At 40.0% G+C, this 21,641-nt stretch overlaps 1 protein-coding gene across 1 annotated transcript in view; it reads left to right on the top strand.

Moving 5' to 3' along the window:
* The window catches only part of ZSWIM6 (zinc finger SWIM-type containing 6), an 85,400-nt gene that overhangs the window by 52,698 nt on the left and 11,061 nt on the right, over window positions 1-21,641 (top strand). The window contains exons 5-8 of the mRNA XM_072416379.1: window positions 13,002-13,181; window positions 15,520-15,696; window positions 15,906-16,052; window positions 18,095-18,241. Coding sequence (XP_072272480.1) covers window positions 13,002-13,181; window positions 15,520-15,696; window positions 15,906-16,052; window positions 18,095-18,241 — 651 coding nt within the window. The remainder of the gene's footprint in view (window positions 1-13,001; window positions 13,182-15,519; window positions 15,697-15,905; window positions 16,053-18,094; window positions 18,242-21,641) is intronic.

Genomic DNA, 21,641 nt, shown 5'->3' with positions numbered 1-21,641 from the left:
TATTCTGTCCCATAGTAGGAGAAGGGTGAAGAAGGAGTGGCGCCCACCTGCTGTGCTCAACTACCTCGACTTACAAAGTGGTCGGTCCCAAATGTTGTTCATGAACCTGTTGTGACAGATGTCAGGTGACCGTTGCACATATGTCAGATTCTGACCCAAGACTGGCATGATCGTTCCTCTCAGATGATGATTATCTGATGTGTGTATGTAAATTAAGCTTCCTCCCAATTACCTTGCTGTCTAGCTATATCCAGAACATCTTGTTCTAGTTGGATATATGGTCTGTATCTTTTTATCTTGTAACTGACGCAGACAGTGCATACAAATGTCCATTACATTGTCCCAGGTCTGTCACATGACCCTCCAGCATCCAATAGGCTGCATGCAGCCCTTTAGTAAAGATAATACACAATACCGGTGACCTTAAGATTTTTCCCATAATGTATAGCGTTAAAATTGCCTTACTTTCCTAAGATTGAACTCCAGGGAAAGTAAATATAAAGTTTAATTGCCTTTATGTTTCAATTGTAACAGTTTGAAGATTCTACATTTACTTGCTTATTGCCTAGGCTGATGTCTTGCCTATTGCTCGAGTTTAGTTTCTAGACATTTGTGTGTATTAACATTTTATGGGCCCCTTTTACATTAAGTCATTCTAGCCTCTATACCGGTAGCTGGATATATAAGCGTCACCAGTCTGTTTTGTATTGTGTACATTGCAACCTCATGGGACTAGTCTAGGCATACAATAATAAATATTTTTTCTTTACACTGGCATCCTGTGGGGGATATCTCTTGTAGACATAATAACACCGCTAAGATGACTGCAAAATAGGGGAGTTTGTATGGGAACATCTGAGACCACTGCAGTTGTAATTCCTAGATGCCCCTGTACTTCCCAAGGAGACCTCCCCTTCGTGGAACCCATGGGCTGCACATGCCAATTATGAAAGTCCTCTGTTACCTATAGAAGGCAATGGAGCCTATTGCACCAGAGATTATCTCCTAACAATAGCTGGGGATTTATGACAGCTGATATGTTGTGGTAAAGTATGGCTTTCACTCTTTATTGTGTCTTCATATCTGTGAAATAAGTCAACAGTTTGTGAATAAAAATCAAAACTTTTGTGATATCAGAATATTTACTTAAAAATGCTTTGCATTTTTCTGTATCTTTTTTTATTTTTTTTTTTATTTTGCAAACCGCGCAGTAGGATTTACTTGATAAAAGCCTCACAAAGTTTTTGTATGTTAAATTTTTGATAGTTTTGATGGCTTTATATCCCAGTTTATGTTTTGCTATCTGAGCTGCTTCAAGCTCCAAGACTTTTCTAGGGCTGTCCAAACTCTGTTGCCCAAACATTATCCTTCGCTCTACCATGCTTAAAATGGCATCTTTTAGGAGGACTTTCTTCAGTTTAGTTCAAAATCTCTGAAAACGAATGGTATTCCATTATTTTAATCCAAAAATGAAGGATTTAATTTTATCTGACTAGTTATCCTGTCTCCATTAACAGTTTAGCTAAATGATCTACCAAATGTTTTGGTCCTTTGTTGTATTCAGAGAAGCTTTCCAATTCTATTATTTTCACTCCTGGCTAGTACACCACAGTCTTTTTGTTTGTCTATCATCCAGATAGTGTTCAGAGCAGATTGAACATGCTAGCAACACATGTTAGATTTTTGTTGTTAGAAAGGATTGTGATTGCATTGCAATCGTTTGTCTTTAAGTGTTGTTGATCCGCCAGGATGGATTCATGAATGGCTTCAGGCGGCCAACGTACAGGTCAGATTCTCATCTGATACCAACCCCGAGGCGAGAATAATCTGACGTGTGTATATAGTCTAAGGAATTTATCCAAGGCCTAGTCCACTTTAGGATAAGCAAATGAACTAAACTTGCTGTGATAACTGCACAGCTCCGCCATGAAGGGTGAGAGGTCTTTTGTTAGAGAACTGTAAGCTCTTAGGTGTGCAGGATCCTGGGGTTAGTCTAACACTAGATCAAGATAATTGGGTCTGAATGTCTGAGAGAGCTTTTTGAAATCCAATCCTTCCATTCTCGGAGTGTGCACTTGTCATCACAGCATGACATTCACCATGCAGTAACCACGTTGTAATTGCGTCAGCTCATTTTAAAGCTGCAACTGATTTATGAATAGTACTGCATGTTCAGTACACACGGATGCAATTAGAAGCTCAGACCACACCACAGACTTGTATTTTGGAGAACGTTTTGATACTGACCACACAAATAAAGAAATCCAATGCCATTGAAATTGACATGGTTTTAGGTAGGCTTGATGTGGCAAGGACTACTCTTGTAGTAGAAGTGTACACCACTCTATTGAATTTCCTTAAAAATGTAATTTTATATTACATTTTTCATGGTTTTGTAATTGTTTCAGTGTATCCTCGGTCCCCGCAGTGATTGTATTCAGTTTTCTCCACCACAGTAAAAAGCTGATTATTGTAGGCTGTACAGATTGGCTGGAAAGTTGCAGCTTGCTCCCCGTTCGGGAATGCGGCTGGAGGCGCCAGTAGCACAGAATGTCAGAGCTGTTCTATCCGGCTACAGAGGCAGCAGCTTGTGGCAGAGATGTCCAGAATTAGGCAGGCCTGTGGAGGTATTCCAGCACATTTGTGACAGGAAACTGCAGCACAGAGGATATTTGTCTTCTCTAGCTCCGCACGGCCTTCTGTCAGACTGCAGAGAAGAACAATCTGCATTGTCCTCGCTTATTTACCAGAAAAAGCCATTTCATCCTGGAGAGATGACTTCTTGGACAAGGCTCTTCATTTTTCTGGCTTACAGTTGTGGAATTTTTGATAAAATGAAGCTCTACTCTTAAAGAACCCACACACCTTATATTCTAGGTGGCTGTGTTAGGAATTGAATAACATTTGGGTTTTTGCTTAACGCAAATGTTAGGAAGATGGCTACAGCTTTTATCTGCTTTTAGTTAAAGCCGCACTCAGGGCTTCCAATGTTTTAATTGCACTCTTGACCTGAATGATGCAGCTTCTGAATTGGTTTATAGTTTACCTGTAGGGAAATTTGGGTGCAACCATAAATCGTTTTACTCTGGTTCCATGCACGCCGAGTGCTTGACGCCACCCCCATAGTTGTTGCATAATCATACTTGTGCAGGACATAATGAAAACCAGGGCAGTCTCCGATTCATGAGTTACTTTATGCCTTTATGTGTCTAAATATAAATTCTTGCTTATAGGGCTTCAGCTTGTTGCCGGTGCCTATTGAGCCTCTGGTAAGGTCATATGTAAACTGGGCACATGTGGTGTTGGTATGGCACCAGATATAATGTTAGTAACCATTTTAAAGGCAGAGACCCGGATATACTTCCTAAATATATTAAGAGAACTTTGTTTTAGTAAAAATTTGTTCTAATAAAATAGACTGGAGCCTTTGCGAGGCTTCACGCTCAGACCTAAGCTCTGCCAGATGCCAGACGTTGAGAAGGGGGCTGACTTTTGTTCGCAAATGGGATCTGCAAGTTAATTGGTGTTTTCTGCTAGCTCCTGGCTGTGAAATGAAATTGGAAGCCCTTTAGCCACATGGTGAACATAGGACCTGAATACAAATGTCACAAGCCACCGGTGGGGCTCAGTGCAAAACAATAGCATTCTCGCTCACATACTTGGTCCATTACCCGTCATTTAAATAAGGGTGAATTACATTTAAAATAAAAATACTTTTTTTGCAGCAACTTTAATATCTGCTTCTTTAATAAGTGATGTTTTAATCAACGTATGTACTTTTTTTTTGTAATTCCTTTTTCCTGTGCTGAATCATTATACTTGTCATGTTTCAAGCAAGCTGTATTTGGTTCAGCTAGTGTTATTGAAAATAGGGCTATTCATTTGACAGTTTAATAAAGCCAGGATTGCTGCAATGAATCCCAGAAGTTTAACAGACCAGACCAGTTAAAACAAAGTGACAATTCCAGACTCTTGTTAGCCTGCACTTGGCTGTATGTACCCCACTGCTGATTGGTAGGGAATTGGACTTACAAGGAAAAATGCTGCAGACCAATATCGTACAGTATTATGAGACCAGTTTGGAGCTCTAAACCCGGAGTGTCAGGTCATGTCTCCCCACCTCACAGAATAAATGAGAGCAGGGCTAACCCTATGCCCATGAAGCTTCAGGGATCCATTCAGAGGGTTGACTAGTTCCTGCATGTCTTATCTGTGGACAACTTAAAGTGACAGTTGTGAGAATAGCATGGGGACTTCCATTTTTGCTTTCATTCTGGTGCTGTTGGTTTATTGCCTTGAGTCCTGGAATGGCAATAGTTGAGAAATTCTGCCGTTCTTTTACATCTTTTTCTGTTTGATTCCAGTGTATGGCAGCAAGGGATAGCCAGGAAACTAGCATTTGCAGAGGGTTTGTAGTAGTAGCTCTGTGACAGTACCTATGACTGTAACCTGAAGGTTTTGAAATATTAGTTTTTTCAATGTGCAGTGTCAAAGCTGAAGTCTAATTTACTTAAAATTTGGCTTCCCTGGCTCTTCAATTCCAATTATCATGTAAAAAGAAAAGCATACAACATTTGTTATTACATATCCCTAATATAGACTCATGTTATCACTGGTTCTCTGTGTGCATCTGTGTTCAGTGTAGGTAGAACGACCTATGGGAGGGGACAAAGCGGGTGCTATACATAGCTTCCTATCACATCCCCACACCCTGCCTCCAAGAACCTCTGGATATAAGTAGCTGCTTTAGCATTCCTGATGTGTGTGAATGCATAAAGACTACCCTGACATGCTGAGAATCCATATTTAAAGAATCAAATCCAGTGAATGGAAGGATGGGGCCAAGGACAATAGGCGCACAGTGTGCTGGGCAATCAGAGTAAGAATTTTCAGTACAGAAGAGGAGCCTGTACAGCCGTGTAAGACTGAGGGTAAGGCTGGAATTTGAGTGACAAAAAGGCAGCCACATGCAACAAACATACAGGTTCTAGTGGATAATATCATCCATTCAACAAAATGTTTAAAAGTGCAGGTTGTTGCCACCATTGTGGATGGTCAGCAGGTACTTTTTTGTTATATAAATGTTAAGGTGTGGTCATTGTATTACTGCAGACTTAGACTTTATTAAAAATAAAATGTGCCCAGGTCAATCATTTGTAACTTTTGAACCTGAAACATCTGGGGTGCTGGCTTTCATGGGTCACTGCAGATAAGTCTTTTTTAAGGACATGGTTACACAGCTTACACATGTTTTTCAGTTATATGATCTTTGTGGGAAATTGATCTACTTCAGAAAAAACTTTGCACTGCATTTTATAGAACAGTTCGCCCTTTCTCACCCTTCATTGCTGATGTGGAAGAAAGAGGAAAGCCAGTGCTCAGCACCATATGGAATCACATCTTCCCACGTGATCGCAATTTCCCTGCTACCTTCCGGTTATCTGTTACATATTGCTTTGTGCAGGCTGATTACCGGGTAAATAATATCAAGGAGCTATGGTTCACACTGCTCATGCACCCATCAGCCAGTGCATGGCTAGTTAACGCCAATGACACGCCACAAAAAGGCTTTAGTCAAATTTTGTGTTCAATGTCATAGCAGGAAATGCACCTACACTACGATAAATGGAAACAAAATGTGCTTTGAACATTGTACTACCGCTCCTGATCTCTCAGCCCCCAACCCCCAAGTAGAATGCAATCTTCTGGATTGCATGATCCCCCTCCTCAAAAATCCATTGCATTAATCAGCCAGCCAGTGCAAAATGCATGGGGAGTGATTATACCATCATGCACAATGCAATCAGCATGAAGCACTTGTCAAGACCAATACATCAAAGTTTAATTCTGTAATAGAATGAATTAGAGCAAAATGAAACATTCTGTTCTTCCTAGGCACAACCCCTAGAACCAGTTCTGTTCTATGGCCTTTATTCAGGGTCCTCTATACATGAAAACAATCGCACAGCGGACTGACTAGAACCAGCATTGAGACAAAGAAAAGCTTGGTGTTGCCGAAATAAAATGTGCTTCTGTCAGATTAATTTTCATTATTTTTCAATTGTCTGAGAACTGGAATATTTCGATGGCTGGGTCTGTGGTGGTCATGTTTCCACTAACACAAAGGTTACAGATGACTGGAGATGGAGCAGACTGCTTTATACAGGATTGTAATCAGTCTTGATCCTCATGCAGAATCCATTTTGTTTGATGGTTTTCCATGTACCTTTAGCACAGAATAGGTCAAAAGAGCACCTTACTGATTTATCCAGGCTGTAGAGTTTAATGCCTACAAGCTTCCGCCCTCTCTATTGCACAAAACCATTAACCAAGTCCCTCTGGATGGGTTTGGTTACTGCTTACATCCTTTAATAAATATTTTAATGTGTATGCTATATGAAACCTCCACTTTTTCCCTTTTTAGTTATTTGTGCAATGATAGAAAAGGCTTAAAAATGTTAATAGGCCAACAAGCAGATTATACATGAGAATATTCACTAGAGGCTCATTCTATGGCCATGTTTTATGGTTACATTGGATAGATAAAGGTGCTGTGTTCAATAGAAAGCCAATGTGCTGTCAAACCAGTTGTCCATGTTCGTCATATTCAGCTGACTGTCCTGTATTGGGGCCACATGGTGCTTTTGTCTGTAACAATTCTATGAATAGCATGAGGATCTGGTAGTGTACTGAGTAGGATCAGTAAAAAATAATGAATGGCCCAGCACAAAGCCTACCTACAAACTATCTCATATCATATCCTCTACATCCTGCACAATGTTTTTATAGTATGATCTGGAAGTTTGGTCTGGTATGTTTTACCTTGCAATAGGTAGAGCTTCATATTTGGGTGGCCTCAAAGGTTGGGACTCCGGCCTTTGAATCCCATGTAAGACACGATTTTCATGGAGTTTTTATGTTCTGTTTGTGTTTGGGTTGGTTTCCTCCCACATTCCAAAAACATGCAGTTATGGTAATTGCAATATTAGATTAGGAGCCCTGTTGAGGGACAATTAGTGACATGACTGTAGACTTTGTAAAGCACTGCGTACAAGATGATGATTTTATTAGTTGAGCACAGATCTACACTGTCTATTTTTTTTAAAGTTTTAGCCACATATTTATGCTCCATAAATCTAAAATGTGCAAATTCCTCAGCACTGGATGCTGCCTGTGTCAGGCTAGCAGCCATAGACGCAGTAAACGTTCTTGAAGCCAACAAAGACGCATATGGTGATCACTGTCATTTAACCATGATCACCTAGGTGATATTGCAAAAACACTGCTTTGCCATGAGCATCTGTTGCTCTGTCCTGTGCTAGTCACTTATTCCAGCGCAGGCCATTGCCATCTTCCTTCTTTTTTTTTCTTTACAATCTTCGATCATCTTGATTGGCTGTGTTGCAGTGATATAACTGCCTGGAGTTTCATTTCATTGCCCGCACACCAAAATAAAGCCAAGATTGCCAGGTTTACCTGGCAATTATCACTGAGCTGCACATGCTCAACTTCTTTGACAGTCACCCTGCGCAATCAGACAGCTAGGACGAATTACAGAAGGGACATTGCCTATCCCTTTCTGTAATAACTATTATTACTACTATTAAACAGTATTTATATAGCGCCAACATATAACGCAGCGCTGTACAATTAAATAGGGGTTGCAAATGACAGACAGATGCAGACAGTGTCACAGGAGCAGGAGAGGACCATGCCCCGAAGAGCTTACAATAAAAGTGGGGGGAAGTATCACACAATAGCAGGGGAGATATGAAGTGGTGGGAAGTAGTGAGGGTTAAACAGATAGAAGAAAAAGGGTAGGCAAGTTTGAAAAGATAGGTTTTCAGGGCCCTTTTAAATGAGCAGAAAGTAGGACCAAGCCGAATAGAAGGAGGAAGACCATTCCAGAGTCGGGGCAACTCCAGAACAGTCTTGTAGCCATTCGTGTGATGAGGTTATGAGTGAGGAAGTCATTAGTAGGTCATTGGAGGAGCGGAGAGAGCGGCTAGGGGAATATTTTTCTATCAGGTCAGAAAGGTAAGTGGGACAGGAACTGTGGAGGGATTTTAAGACAAAGCACAGGAGCTTGAATTTTATTCTAAAGTGAAATGGAAGCCAATGAAGGGAATTACAAAGAGGCAGCAGAAGAGGAGTGATGGGAAAGACTGATAAGTCTGGCGGCAGCATTCATAATAGATTGTAGAGGAGAGAGAGAGTTGGGTTAGTGGAATACTAAAGAGGAAGACGTTACAGTAGTCCACCTGATCAACCATTTTTCAAAGTTCAACTTTAGTTCCACTTTAATGCCATTGAAGTTTCTTTTAAATTGATTTAGGTGACAACACGCTGTCCTTGTCACCCAGTTGTGCTCCTGTGTTGTCACCCAGGCTTGTCGAGTACAAGCAGCCATTGTATCACACATTATATATGTATGGTTCACAGTCTCTCAGTTCTACAAGAAATGTCATGCATCCATTGCTGTAGCAAATGTATGTAGATACAAAGAATCTACAGGATTTTGGAAGCAGTCATGCAAAAAGGTAAAAAAAGCTCTATGAAAATACTCTTTTTATACACTGTGCTTATAGCAAGCTAAAGTCCTTCAGTATAGTTACATCAACTTTTAGTAACTTTGATGTCTGGTGGGATTTTCATCTTCTCTAGTTAGGTAGTAATATTTTTTTTTAATTCTTTAAAGAATATTTTTTTTTAGTTGCTGATGACGGCATCCAAATTTGAGGGCGATCTTAGTGTGCGATCAGAGAATATTCTGTCTTCATTTCCTCGGCCAAGCACAGGGCCACCAGCAACCTCTTTCTGATCTAACAAAGGCTAGAGATGTCTTTGCTGTGATGTACCTCGGTGTGTTTTCATTTATTCCTCTTTATTGCATCCTTCAAACCAATATAAAGGAGGATTTTTGGCTTAAGAACGGACGACTGTTGACTTGGAATATTGCTCGGCGATCAACGGGTTTATAGAAGAGCTTGCTGTTTTTTATCAGCTTTGCTCTGAAGTGGCTTCTCTGGAATTGTGTGTGACTATGAAAATGTAATTGGGGGAAGATGTGATTGGCAGTGGTCTATCCTCCACATATGTTTGGAGAATCGGTGTAGGGTAAAGTCTTTTATTAGCTGCTTTCCCAAGAGAGTTCAGTGATGAGCTGGCTACAGCACAACAGAAGGAGTGCATGTGGCGGAGGATGTCGCCCAGGAATGTCATTGCCATCAAATCATCCTCGCATCGACCATTCCTCCTATCTCAAATATGATTTTTTTTTTTTTCTTTTCTTGCTTGGCTTCTTTTGAATGGCATAAATGAGAACTCTTCACAAGCTTCCCACTTGCATGGATGCCTCAAAATCCTTAAAAGCCAGCGCTCGGTTATTTGTGTAACAAAGAAGCTTGTGTGAAAACGTTTTTTGTTTTCAGGTTTGGCCTGAATCAAGTTCCATTTTTTTCTTCTGCACTGAACACCGCAATGGTGTCACGTGTCCAGATATATTTATTTTTATTAATTACATATGAAGCCGCCTTTGTTTGCTTGCACATGTGTTCATGAAATATGTTCTCAGTGGGTCTTCCTAGGCACTAATGAGAAATGCAATCACTTTTACACAGGCTTTTTTATGGGTAGATGACATGGGCTGGTGCTTGGCGGATGAAAAATGGAGGCAGGTTTATTTGTTTTTAATAGGGGGAAAAAAATAAGCAAATAAAATATTAAGCAATCAATGAAATATTTGGGGGTATCCCAAACTGTGTTACCAAGCATCTGGAGTTAGGGGTGGAGGATGGGGATTGCAGCCTAGAATATGTGAAATCTGGCCTTTTTACTTTCCAATAATATCAATTCTGAATTAATGTTCATTATGACCGATAGTAGCTGTGCTTTAAGTGTACTGTCTTGTAGTGCCAAGGTCCAGGTTTAGTTTCCCCAGAGGCATCATCTGAATGGGATTTTTATGTGTTCACTTCATTTGTGTGGGTTTCTGGTGACTGCGCCACATCATTCAAAAATCTAGCAGTGTGTTAATTGGCTTTTATTCATAATTTGACAATTCCATGGCTGATAGGTTGAATATAGACAGTGTGCATGATGTATATTGGCTTTATTGAATGGCTTGTGAAAGGCTCATTAGGCAGCTCTATTAGGTCCAAGGACTGATATGAATAGAAAAAATGTTAATAGTCTGCAAAATGGTTGAATCTGAAAGTAGTTTGAAGCCACAGGTTGATACCTTGGTACAGCATCATAGAATTCCTGAGAATTGTGGTATTTTAAATTTAGGGCTTGTGAATGTTCAATTTCTTGGCCAATGAGTGGCGCACACAATAATTCTCACAATGGAAATAGTGCTGCATTTACAAGGTTACCATATGCATTCTATCGCAGTAAAAAGGAAAGGGCGGAGATCGAACACCCTATAAAATCTGCTACAACACTAAAATTATAACACTAAGCTGTGTGGACTTTTATAGTATGTCAGTGTAGCTTTCCCATTTTTTTGGTTCTGCTTCCTTCAGTATCTAAATGGCGGTACCAGAGCTAGATAGTTTTCCCAGATTGCTCCAGCACACCTCTAGGGTGGTTCCAAAACATTCGGGAGAGGAGATTGGGGCCCACTGGGTCCCCAACAGCAACAAAATTAAATTGCTGACCCATTGTCTCTTCTTTTTATAAAGTGAATTTGAAGGTTGATATTATAGGAACTTGTCATTCATTGTAATACTTCAGTTCAATGGCTCACTAGGTAGTTAAGTCTTGAAAGTCTTTCCATAAATTTGATTAAATTGAAGCCAGGGCTAGGTGCTGCTGTAAGGTCATCACCTTTTACAAACCAGAGGTGACAGATCCGAAATGTCGATCCCAATAGGTTTTCTTCCAACTATGGCCTGTTGGATAAATCGTGTACCAGCAATAGAGGGGTTTCAGTTGTGGCTCCCAGCAGCTTGGCCTTTTCTCAGAGCTATAAAGATTACCTTATCCCTGCTCAATCTTCCTTGCAGAGCTGTATATCCTTACCCATCCTCCTCCATGTCTTCTCTGTGTCAGCGCGCTGGCTGGGATTCTTCAAAATGTAATGTCATGCATGACCTGTGGATGTAATTGCATGTTGTCCACACAGTGCACTGTATTGTGCGTGACCCCTGAAGTACATATTGGGCCCTTATTTTCACTCCTGTTAGTCTGTGGCACAATGATGGTTAAAGGTCTCTCTGGGATTCTGGCTGCCTTTCAATTATTTTACTCCATGTTTGCAGAGGGCGCATTGGCGGGTATGGCATGTGCATATGAAGGGGGCAGAGATTCTCCTCTATCATGTACTTCCCAGAATGCCTGTTCTGCATTTTCTCTCCAAATCCAACGCTCCAGCAGATTGTTCAGCCGATTGAGCACATGTCCTCAAGTGTGCAAAACGCATCCTTTAATGAGCAAATGAAGTGTGGCTGAATAGCACTTTCAGACGTCTTCACGCCGCTGTCAGGGTTCACATCGGTGAAGAGACAGCTGATTAAAAAATCTCTCCATGTGAAAATTGGCTTGTTTCAGACCTTGATGCGTTCAGACGCACCCGTTATGCAGTGTCAGGGATGCAGATTGCGAGCATGGTATGTGTGAAATGTCAGCACAAATTAGATTTCTTTTGCAAATCTTCAAAGAGAAAAAAAAAAAAGAATGTTAAACAAATTTCTTGCTTAACCTAATTACTGATATAATGACAATAAAGAGGAGTCTGGTGCCATTAGGAGCAGCTGAAACCTTGATGAATGATGGGAGACTGACTTGTGGTCTGTAAATGAGACGCTGAATAATAATTTATCTTTTGTTTTGCTTCAGGTGTGTCTCAAATAATTTATTCGGTTTCTATCCTGAAAGCTTTTGCTAGCAGTTTATAGGGCTGCATGTTAATAATTGTTTAGATTTTTTTTCCATTTTCTTTTCTTCTTCATATTGCTAGCTTGAAACAGTTTAAAAAAAAAAAAATCAAAACAGAGAAATGGAATTTATTTCCATGCATTATGTAACTTTTTCTGAACTGTGTTTTTAACTAAAACAATGAGCTCAAGTTAAAAGACAATATAACCTTGAGGAGGTTTCTCAGAGATTAAGGTGGTAGAAAATGGACAAAGAATGGAATTTTTTTTCACATTTTAATAAAGGACCTAAATATTCTTCATCATGTGCTGCCAATTGAATATTCTCCAAAGTCCAAGACCTTTCATTGGCTTATGTCTACTAAACCCACAATTGGTTTTCTTTTTAGAAATGTATTTGGATTGTTTTAAGGCAAAATGCCCCCTCCATTCCATATCCCCCTTCTTATTGTATGTTGCTTCCCCACCTCTTAGATTGCAAGCTCTTCTGGTCAGGGTCCTCTCCTCCTGTCACTGTCTGTGATGTCTCTCATTTGGAACCCCTATTTAATGTACAGAGCTGCGTAATGTGTTGGCACTATATGAATTTTGTTAATAATAATAATCTTAATAAAATACAGATAAGAAAAATTCCTTGCTACAGACCTTTCTTATGATTCCTATTTTATTGGATACAGATTAGTTGTAGAGGTCATCGCAGAGGCTCATGTTGGCAAAATGTGGCCACATGACCATGGAAGATTTGCTTTGTAATACTGGTATAGCAGCAGGATTAGGTGGATATGTTGGAGAGCAATGACTTTATTACCATTCTCTTCAGAGGTAACGTGGTAAGTCTCTTCTCCCTGCACCCATGGCACAGCATTCATTCATATCTGGTTGGCCTGAGCCTGCACATCGCTTTTAGAATTGCTGTTTGGTGCATACTCTATTATGTAGCATTATCAATAAAATAAGACGGTTAAACTTCTTATTCCTTAGTTTTATAAAGGTGTGGAGATATGTTTGCTTTTGGGAAAAATATTCAATATTGTCTGTGGGGAAAAAAGTATGGGTGTGTTTGTGAACATAAATCTGTTCAGCACAGTCTAATTTTTCATCCATTTCTACCCCTCTCTATAGGTGCCCTTTGGATGTGCATTGTTTTAAATCCCCATTGCAAACCTGAGCAGAAAGCCAGCTGGCTGAAGCAGCTGAAGAAGTGGAACAGCGTGGATGTCTGTCCGTGGGAAGACGGCAACCACGTCAATGAGCTACCCAACCTAACAAATGCCTTGCCTCAGCCTGGAAATGCAAACCAGGGTAAGGAAAAGTGTACATTGTAGGTTTGTTGGGAAGTAACCCTAAATGAGTTATTAAAGTGTACCTGATTTTTTTTTTTTTTTTTCGTGAAAAACATTTGTGTGTTATCCTCTAAAGCCGCCTTTCCCTACATTTTAATTATGGGGGGAACCCCTGAAAGACCTTCAGGTCATCGTGGAACCCTTGCAATAATTACATCCACAGCTTACAGTATATTGGCTTAATTGTCTGTGGGGAGAACTCCTCGTATGTAGCTGGCTGGTAGGAAGAATGATCCTAGCCAAAAAGATCATTGGTGTCACCTAAATTGGCCTGAAAGGCGAAAATGTCTCTCTGAACCCCTAGCAACCTCTGCAGAAAAATTAGGGCATTGTGCTCTCCTCCCCATGTGTCATTGTATCCGTCACTTGCAACCCCAATTTTTTGTACAGCGCAGCATGATATGTTGGCGCTATATAAATACAGTTTAATATTAATTAGGGTTCCACAGAACCCTGGTTGAGAAACACTGCTCCAAAGCCAGGCTGTCTGCATACCTATATATAGCTGCAGCAAGTCTGAGGAACGTTAGATGATTGTCTAATTAGTTAATGTCTGCTTATCTATGGCCAGGGTATAATTAAAGCTGCATACATTCATGTTCAAAGCACACATTTTTAGAAAATTTGGTATAGTATGTGTTCACAATTATGAAAACCACATCTACAATTCATTTCAGGTAGAATTTATGATTTGTATTTAGTGTATATTTCTTTTAGAATTACTGGTATTTTTTTTGTATACTATTGTACATACTGCTTGGTACAGCAAGCTTTGTCACACACACAGGTAAATGGCAGCCTCTTAGGTCTGATTTTCTCTAAGTTTTTTTTTTCAGTACATGTATGTAAGGATACAGTACATGTATGTAAATGCACATTTTTCATTGTCATCAGTTGCTGTATTGGGTAATAGAAGCCACAGACACTGACTGACAGATCATCTGTACCCATGTGATGTATCCATTAGTGAGAAATTCTGTAGCTGAAAAATTCAGAGAAAATAAAAAACTGTATCCAATCAAAATATATATATATAGTTCAAGCTGAATCTGGTTATCCAACATACCTTGGCCTCTCATCTAATGGCAACCCAGTAGGTTTGCACCACATTTAAGCTACATACACACTTCCAATTATTATCGTTGGAAAACGAACGACGAACGTTCATGCACGATATATATGAACGATCGTATAGCACCGATACTGCACATAGAGGTAACGACACGATCGTTCGTAGATATTGTACACACAATAGATACGATCGTTTAAGCGATAGAGGAACTATGTGCACGACAGGAAAGTGAACGGACGTTCGTTCATCACGCATGCTCTGAACATGGACGATCAACGAACGACCGTACACACGAACGATGTTCAACGATCGTCGTCCGATCCGTCGGTCCGGTCGTTCGTTTCCAGCGACTTTCCTCGTTCGTCGGCGTCGTTGGTTACTTTTTTACCAACGATTTTTTGCCCAATCGATCGTTCGTCGTTCGATTGGAACGATAAAAATTGGAAGTGTGTACGCACCTTTAGCTTCTAGATTTTACCAGCACATCTCTGGGAGTTTCCAAAGCATTAAAACATACCTAAAATCAGAATTTTCACTTTACCTACCACACCCTTTAAAAAAAAAAAAAAAGGAAAAAAAAGCATCTTGAGCATGGACAGAAGGAGCCCCTTTGTCAAAAGGGGAAAAAAAATTTGGCAAGATCGGCAAGTTTTTTTTCCCTATCTACGTCACCCGATCTCGCGCCTGCGTCAGGTGAAGTAGGAAGAAGATCCCAGAAGAAGAAGAGGAGATGATGGCGGCGCCTAGCGCACTGGAACAACGCAGGACCCAATGGAAGAAACCTTCAGACTGATCGACTGCTCTGTAGGATTGAAGGTGTTTTTTTTTTTTTTTGTTTTTTTTTTGTTTTGGACGGTTTTACTTCCTCCTAAAGTATTGGGGACCCCCAGAACCTTCCACTGCAGACCAGGGAACTGCATCACGGAGGTCCCGAAAAAAATAACACACAGCTGTTAGTGTTCTCCCCAGCCCCTTTTAGCTGTGCGCACCGCCTGGCACTTTTCAGTAACCACCCGGCTGTTTTTGGGAGGTTACTGAAAAGTTGGGTTACAGTACAGGGCCCACCACCCGCCTACAGCTTCTTCACACCTAGAATTCTGGGCATAAACTGTTAGATTGAGTGTACAGAGTAAACTTTTTTGTGGTCTGGACTAACCCTTGAGTTGTTTTGCAATGTGACGGCTATTGTGCATTTTTTCAAATTCTTTCTCTCCGTGCCTTTTAGATTCCTCCCATCGGCCCCACCGAACAGTGTTCACACGAGCCATTGAGGCATGCGATCTCCACTGGCAAGATAGCCACTTACAGTACATTATCAGCAGCGACCTTTACACCAACTACTGTTACCATGACGACACTGAAAACTCGCTCTTTGACTCCCGTGGGTGGCCCCTCTGGCATGGTAGGTTGTAAAGCCAAAAAGACTCATTCTGTGACTTGCTGCTTTGTTCTCATTTGTATGGAATTATAAATGAAGCATTTGTAGTGGGTAGATGAAATGCTTGGCTACAAGGCTGATGTTGTTCTCCTGCTAGGCCTTTGGAAATTCTGCACTAATGCTTGAAATGGTTTGGACAAGACACCACACTAATGCTTTCTGTTTCCCTTCAGAGCATGTCCCTACTGCTTGTGCGCGGGTGGACGCACTGAGGTCACATGGCTACCCACGGGAGGCCCTCCGACTAGCAATAGCCATTGTCAACACTCTGAGAAGGCAGCAGCAGAAAAGAATGGATATCTTCCGGCTGCAGAAAAAGGGTAGGGAAGTAAAAAAAAATAAAAAAATAAAAAAATAGGGCAAACAGAAGATGGGTATTTGTGGATAAATCTGTAGGGGACAATCCAAACGAATTATAAAAAAGCAATGTGTTTTATGAAATCAGGTCTCCAGATATTGATGGCACGCATCTCTGCAAGTAGGACTACATCATCCAGTTGTGAATATAATGAATGGGGAGTGAGAGTGGGGAAATTTTTAGGTTGTATTTAATATAACCTGCATACTAAGGGTTAAAAACCTGGGTGCAATTCTGTTTTTGTTCAAATACAACAGATGGCAGGAGACCAAATGTTTATTCTTAAGAATATCCTATATTGCCTGATAGCAGGGTTTCTGCATTAATACCTATATAGAGGTTTTAAATTGGAACTTAAAACTTAAGCACAATTAAGGTAATTAAATAAAAGACAGAGAAAGATAGAGTTTTTGTCAAGCACAATTAAAAAAAAAACCAAAAAACAAAGAAAACTGTTCGTGCACTGGGCAGCTAGGTGATTGGGTGAGGTGTTTTCCTCCAAATGTAAAAAAAAGTGCTGCGCAGTTGTAAGATTAGGCACTTTTTTTTTTTTACGTTAGAGGAAAGCCCTCCCAATCTTGGGCATGTGCCGAAGGAGTAACTTGCAACCTCCTGGGATATTTGGTGTAAGTATCCCAGGTATGACCGTAAGATAGAAGAAGATAAAGAGCTTCAATAAATTATGTAAAGGGTATAGCCACCCTTTAAGCTTTAAAGACAACATTGTAAGGTCATACCAATGTAGTATTGTGTAGGTAAGAATAAAATGCTTGTGCTGTCAAAATCAGGTTGTAGAACTAGCAATGCGAGGGTTAATCCATTCCCTAAACTAGTAATTCAATTGCTTGGATATGAATGTACTTCTCTGCAGATCTGATAAATAATACAGATCACGACTCCGGAAATATTTCTTCCTTTGACTTGCAGCTACATAAGCTTCTTTGAACACTACAAATGCGCTCACTGTGTGTCCACTTCAAGTAGGAGGGAAGGTTTAATAAGAACGTACAGCCTAATATTTCCCTTACACATTCCTGCCTCCTTTAAATGCCATAAAATGGCACCATAACTGTTATTAATCCAATAAATATTCAGATGCACCAGAAGGTCTTGTTTAATTTATGACCATCAATAATGCCTTGAAACATTTTGCCTGTAACTGGACTCTAGCCAGTAATGTAGGGCAAGGCATCAGATTCATTCCATACGTGTATTCAGTCTGGAATGCTGAGGATACATGTGTGATATGTGAGGAACAATATGTATCTAGTGTATTGTACAAGTATCTCTAACTGTGCATGTGTGTGTATAATAAGTTGGTGTACATTAAATGTAGTTTGTATGTTTTTAGTATGAGTATATGTGGAAGGTAGTTCTTGAATAACCGAAAATTGTCTTTTCATCGCAGGGCTTGTGATCTAACCTCGCAGGCATGTAGACACAGCAATATTTTTTGCATATTCAATTTCAGCCAAACCTTTTTAGTATTTGAAATAGTAGAGAAGGATTTTGAAACCTCCGTCTGGTTCTGCCATTTTTGTGTGGATTACATTCTTGCTCCATGACATCACCCACCAGGGAGACACAGCCATAAAAAAAAAATTAAATAAATGGAGTTGAATATCGGGTTTTGGTGGTAGTTTCCTTTTAAGAACTCAAATGTATTCCGGCTTTCAGAGAGATCAGCGTGAATGTAAGGCAAAAGCATCTGAAATGGTGTAAACACTAACCTGAATATTCATGGGAGGATATACCAAAAACATTCAGTTAGGTTCATTGGCTTCTCCCCCCAAAACTGACCGTGCACTGTATTAGACATATGACTATGGTAGGGACATTAGACAGTGAGCCCCATTGAGGTGGATTCTACTGGTGCTGTGTAATAGGTTGGGGCTATGTAAATAATGTGTAAAAATAATATACTAGAAACTTCTGCGTCTACCCAGCTTGAAGTTGCAGTCTTTTGGAACTTGCTCTTCATTTTTTTTATTCTTCTCTTCACAGAGCTGCTTCATAAAGGCTTGACGTCCATCACTAATCTGGAGGGTTGGGTGGGACATCCCTTGGATCCAATCGGTACTCTATTTAGCAGCCTCATGGAGGCTTGTAAGGCAGATGACGATGGGTTTCATGGATTTTCAGACTTTACAGGTAAGGTGCACTTTTGTGTAACTAGTAGACACCAAGTGTCTGTTTTAGGTTGCCTTACTGAACACTTTGCTGTTTGCCTTGAATAAACCATACTGCGAGAGACGGATAGTATAAAATTGTTCATTACTTGAATAACACTGATGCAAGTATGCTTTTCATTAAGTGGACACTGTATGTTTAACCTTCTCACCATGCCACATGAGCGCGGCACCCCAGCCAGTCATTATCCTTCAACAAAAGCAAATATGCTAAATCTGTTAATGTTTTATAACCGAATTCCATTTTCTCAAAATAATTGTGACACAAATGAGTGTCATTTCTGAGCACACAGAGTACGGCATGGCACGATTTCATTAAATGACTCTGGATACCCACTGCTAGTAATGAATGATTGATGGCATTCCAGCTGCAGCTTTTATTAACTTCTAAGTAGGTAATATGAAGATTTGTCATGAGGCATTGTGTGGGGCGTTTAATGCTGCACGCTGCCGACTTTCCACCAGGAAATTAAATTCTCCGTTTTGATTTCTTGATGGTGTTAAACTATTTAGAAATTGGAAGACATAAATCATGCAACCAAATGCAATAATCCATGCAATGTAGATTTTTCATATTTTTGTCTCGGACTGAAGTGTGCCATTTTGAGGCATTCATTAATCTGGCTTATCAGTTTACTGGCAGGATGTGTCCAGAGTTTGGATTTGTTTTATGTTTTATAGTGTTTATTTTCTGGTGGATTTCTATGTGGCAGTTTTAGAGCTACTCCCTCTTGGAAGAGAGAGTCCACCTGCTTTGGTTCCCCTTCTTTTTTAGTTATGTTGTCTTTAGGACCCCCTCACACTTTTAATATGGTTTGGGTTAAGGCAGTATGCTCATTTTTTAATGTGCTGCCAATGCACACAACACCACACATGAAGACATGCATGCAGTGGGTGTGGAATGAAAAAAGAGGTGAAAAATATACTGCACTTATGAGGGTTTTTTTTTTTTTTGGAGAGAACACATCATACCATCCTCCTGTATGCTTGTGCTTACATGTCAAGGATAACTTTACTTTGATGTGTAGCTGCCATTGCTGAATTTTGAAAATGCTAGTTCTCTTGGCTTTTCCAACTTTCCAACTTAGATTTGGAATACATGTTCAGTTTCAGCTTAAAGCCAAAGCACTGGATATGCGTACTTGTTTCACTACCATAATTACAGAAATGTAACTGATAACATCATGTAGGTAGGTAGCCATTGTGACTGTAGTTGAATTGGTTTGTTGGTTGACAGAATCCAGGTCTGAGCATTTTGTTATGGTCCCTCCATAATGTTCACCGTGATGATTGGTTGGAGGGATTTTGTTTTCCATTAGTTTCTTCTCGCCATAACAGTGCTATAATACTGTAACATGGACTTAAAAGTTATATTCTAAGTAATTGCTAAACTTATAGTGACCAAATATGTTTAAGAAGCTCTAGGGCCACTTTAGACTCATGAGTTACTGCATTGTTCAGCCACAGGCTCAACTGTTCCCATTCATGTGAAGTGGGTTCAGTTAAGAACCATTTTGTGCACATGGCTATAATGTCTTGTGGCACAGTTCCATAAAATGACAAACAAATGCATTTAATTTACTAGTTCTGTTTGCCATTGGCACATGCACAGTAGTTTGCTATGAACGCAGCCAGCTATGCTTTTTTTTTCCACCACTAGTATAAAGGGCCATAAAGTGCTCTGTGTACAATTATCTATCTTTTATTTATATACCGCAAACATAATATAGTCATGTCAATAAAACCCAATGCAAACACTGGCCGAATTTACTAACACCACACAGATTGTGTCCTGCCTGAGATTTGAACCTGGAACCTTAGTGCTGCAAATGAAACCGTGCGAACCACAGAACCGCTAAAATGATGTCTTTGTACTGACCCGTCCCCTTTAAGTCTCTCCACTTATGATAGCAGAGTATTTACATGATCGTGGGATCAGTAGCTGGTCCTACCATTCGGATAATTACTTTAGGATGTTTAGATTAATTTGCAGTCTTTAGAGTTCTTTAAATAGCTGGCACTTCAGAATGCCAGCCATGTAGCAATAAAGGTGAGTATTGCTAAAGGTGGAAAAGATATGAGCTACTAAATACAATCTTTACTTTTTACGGTCAACCGCTCCAAATCCATGGATTCCATATCATGTCTGGAACATTTTTTTTTTACATTTTTGTAGATTTGGTTGCCACCTATACTCGTCTACTACAGCCTTAGTACATCAGGCGGTCTCATAGAACTGAACTAGCTGCACCACTTGGAGTTTTCTGATTGGATGCCTCAGGGATAGCTTCACGTGAACAAACAGCTCTTTGGTTTTTTGCCCAGGAACTTTTGATCTTTCATTTAGTCCAGGCAGTGCCTCCAGAGATGACTGTGTAGGAGTCCCTAGTTCATGGAAAAAGGATTTCATGAATAGCTGAAGGATGAACTGTGTGGCTGGGAACTTCCAGCCTGATGTCTGTTACCTTCTTGTGTGATTATGCTGTGTAGAAGAGGTGTTTGAAATTGGTATATTTGTGCTCCATATACATTGGGGGCAGTGTTTTTTTTCTTGTTTAGAGACAGTTCTCTAGGAGGACTAAACCTGCTTGGAATTAGGTGTGTAACCTATGTGCAATATGTAGACCTTCCTTTCATCTGCCAATAAATACTTTCTGGGTCACTGATCTGGGACAAGTATACAGATCGCCTCTTCTGTCTTCACTTGCTACATACTTGCCTTTTATCACTAAAGCAATAAGCATTGCAGGAGGTCGGTAATGGAAGGCACTAATATCTGCCAGATATGCTGTTAATGTTGAACTTAATATCAACGTGAGCTGCACGGTTTGGAACAAGCGATGGGAGCCAATCAGAAATCTTTTCACTGGACTGGAGAAAACTTTTCTATCTCCATTGCACAGCACTGTGCTGTGCTATGTGACCAAAATATTTGCTTAGATATAATTGTTTACAATGCATTAGCAGGTTCAATGGCAGCTTTGTATGTGGCACAGGATTTGTAGGTTGTCTACTTCTTTTGATGCTTCACTACAGATGTTTCTGTTAGATTTTTGTTCATTCTTTTTTTCATTATAATTGAGCTCTTCATTCATAGGAATTGAATAGTTACATTTATTTTTTTCTTATTTCTTTTTATTATTGAACCTGCTTTTAAATCTTGGTATGCACAGACATAATTTACATATTGTGTATAATGTTATGTTTAGGATGCAATTAACTCGTGGTTATGTCCAGCAAACTAAAATCCAAAATCTGTTATGGTTAGAGCGCTGCATCCACTTCCAGTTCTCTTGCTGGGGATTTCTTGTTGGCTAAAACAAAGATTTGAACATTTGAGCTCTTCTCTGAATCTTTGTTTT

This window comes from Pyxicephalus adspersus, chromosome 6, assembly GCF_032062135.1.
Source record: "Pyxicephalus adspersus chromosome 6, UCB_Pads_2.0, whole genome shotgun sequence".
Lineage (NCBI taxonomy): Eukaryota > Metazoa > Chordata > Amphibia > Anura > Pyxicephalidae > Pyxicephalus > Pyxicephalus adspersus.
This window is presented reverse-complemented; position numbering and strand designations above follow the sequence as displayed.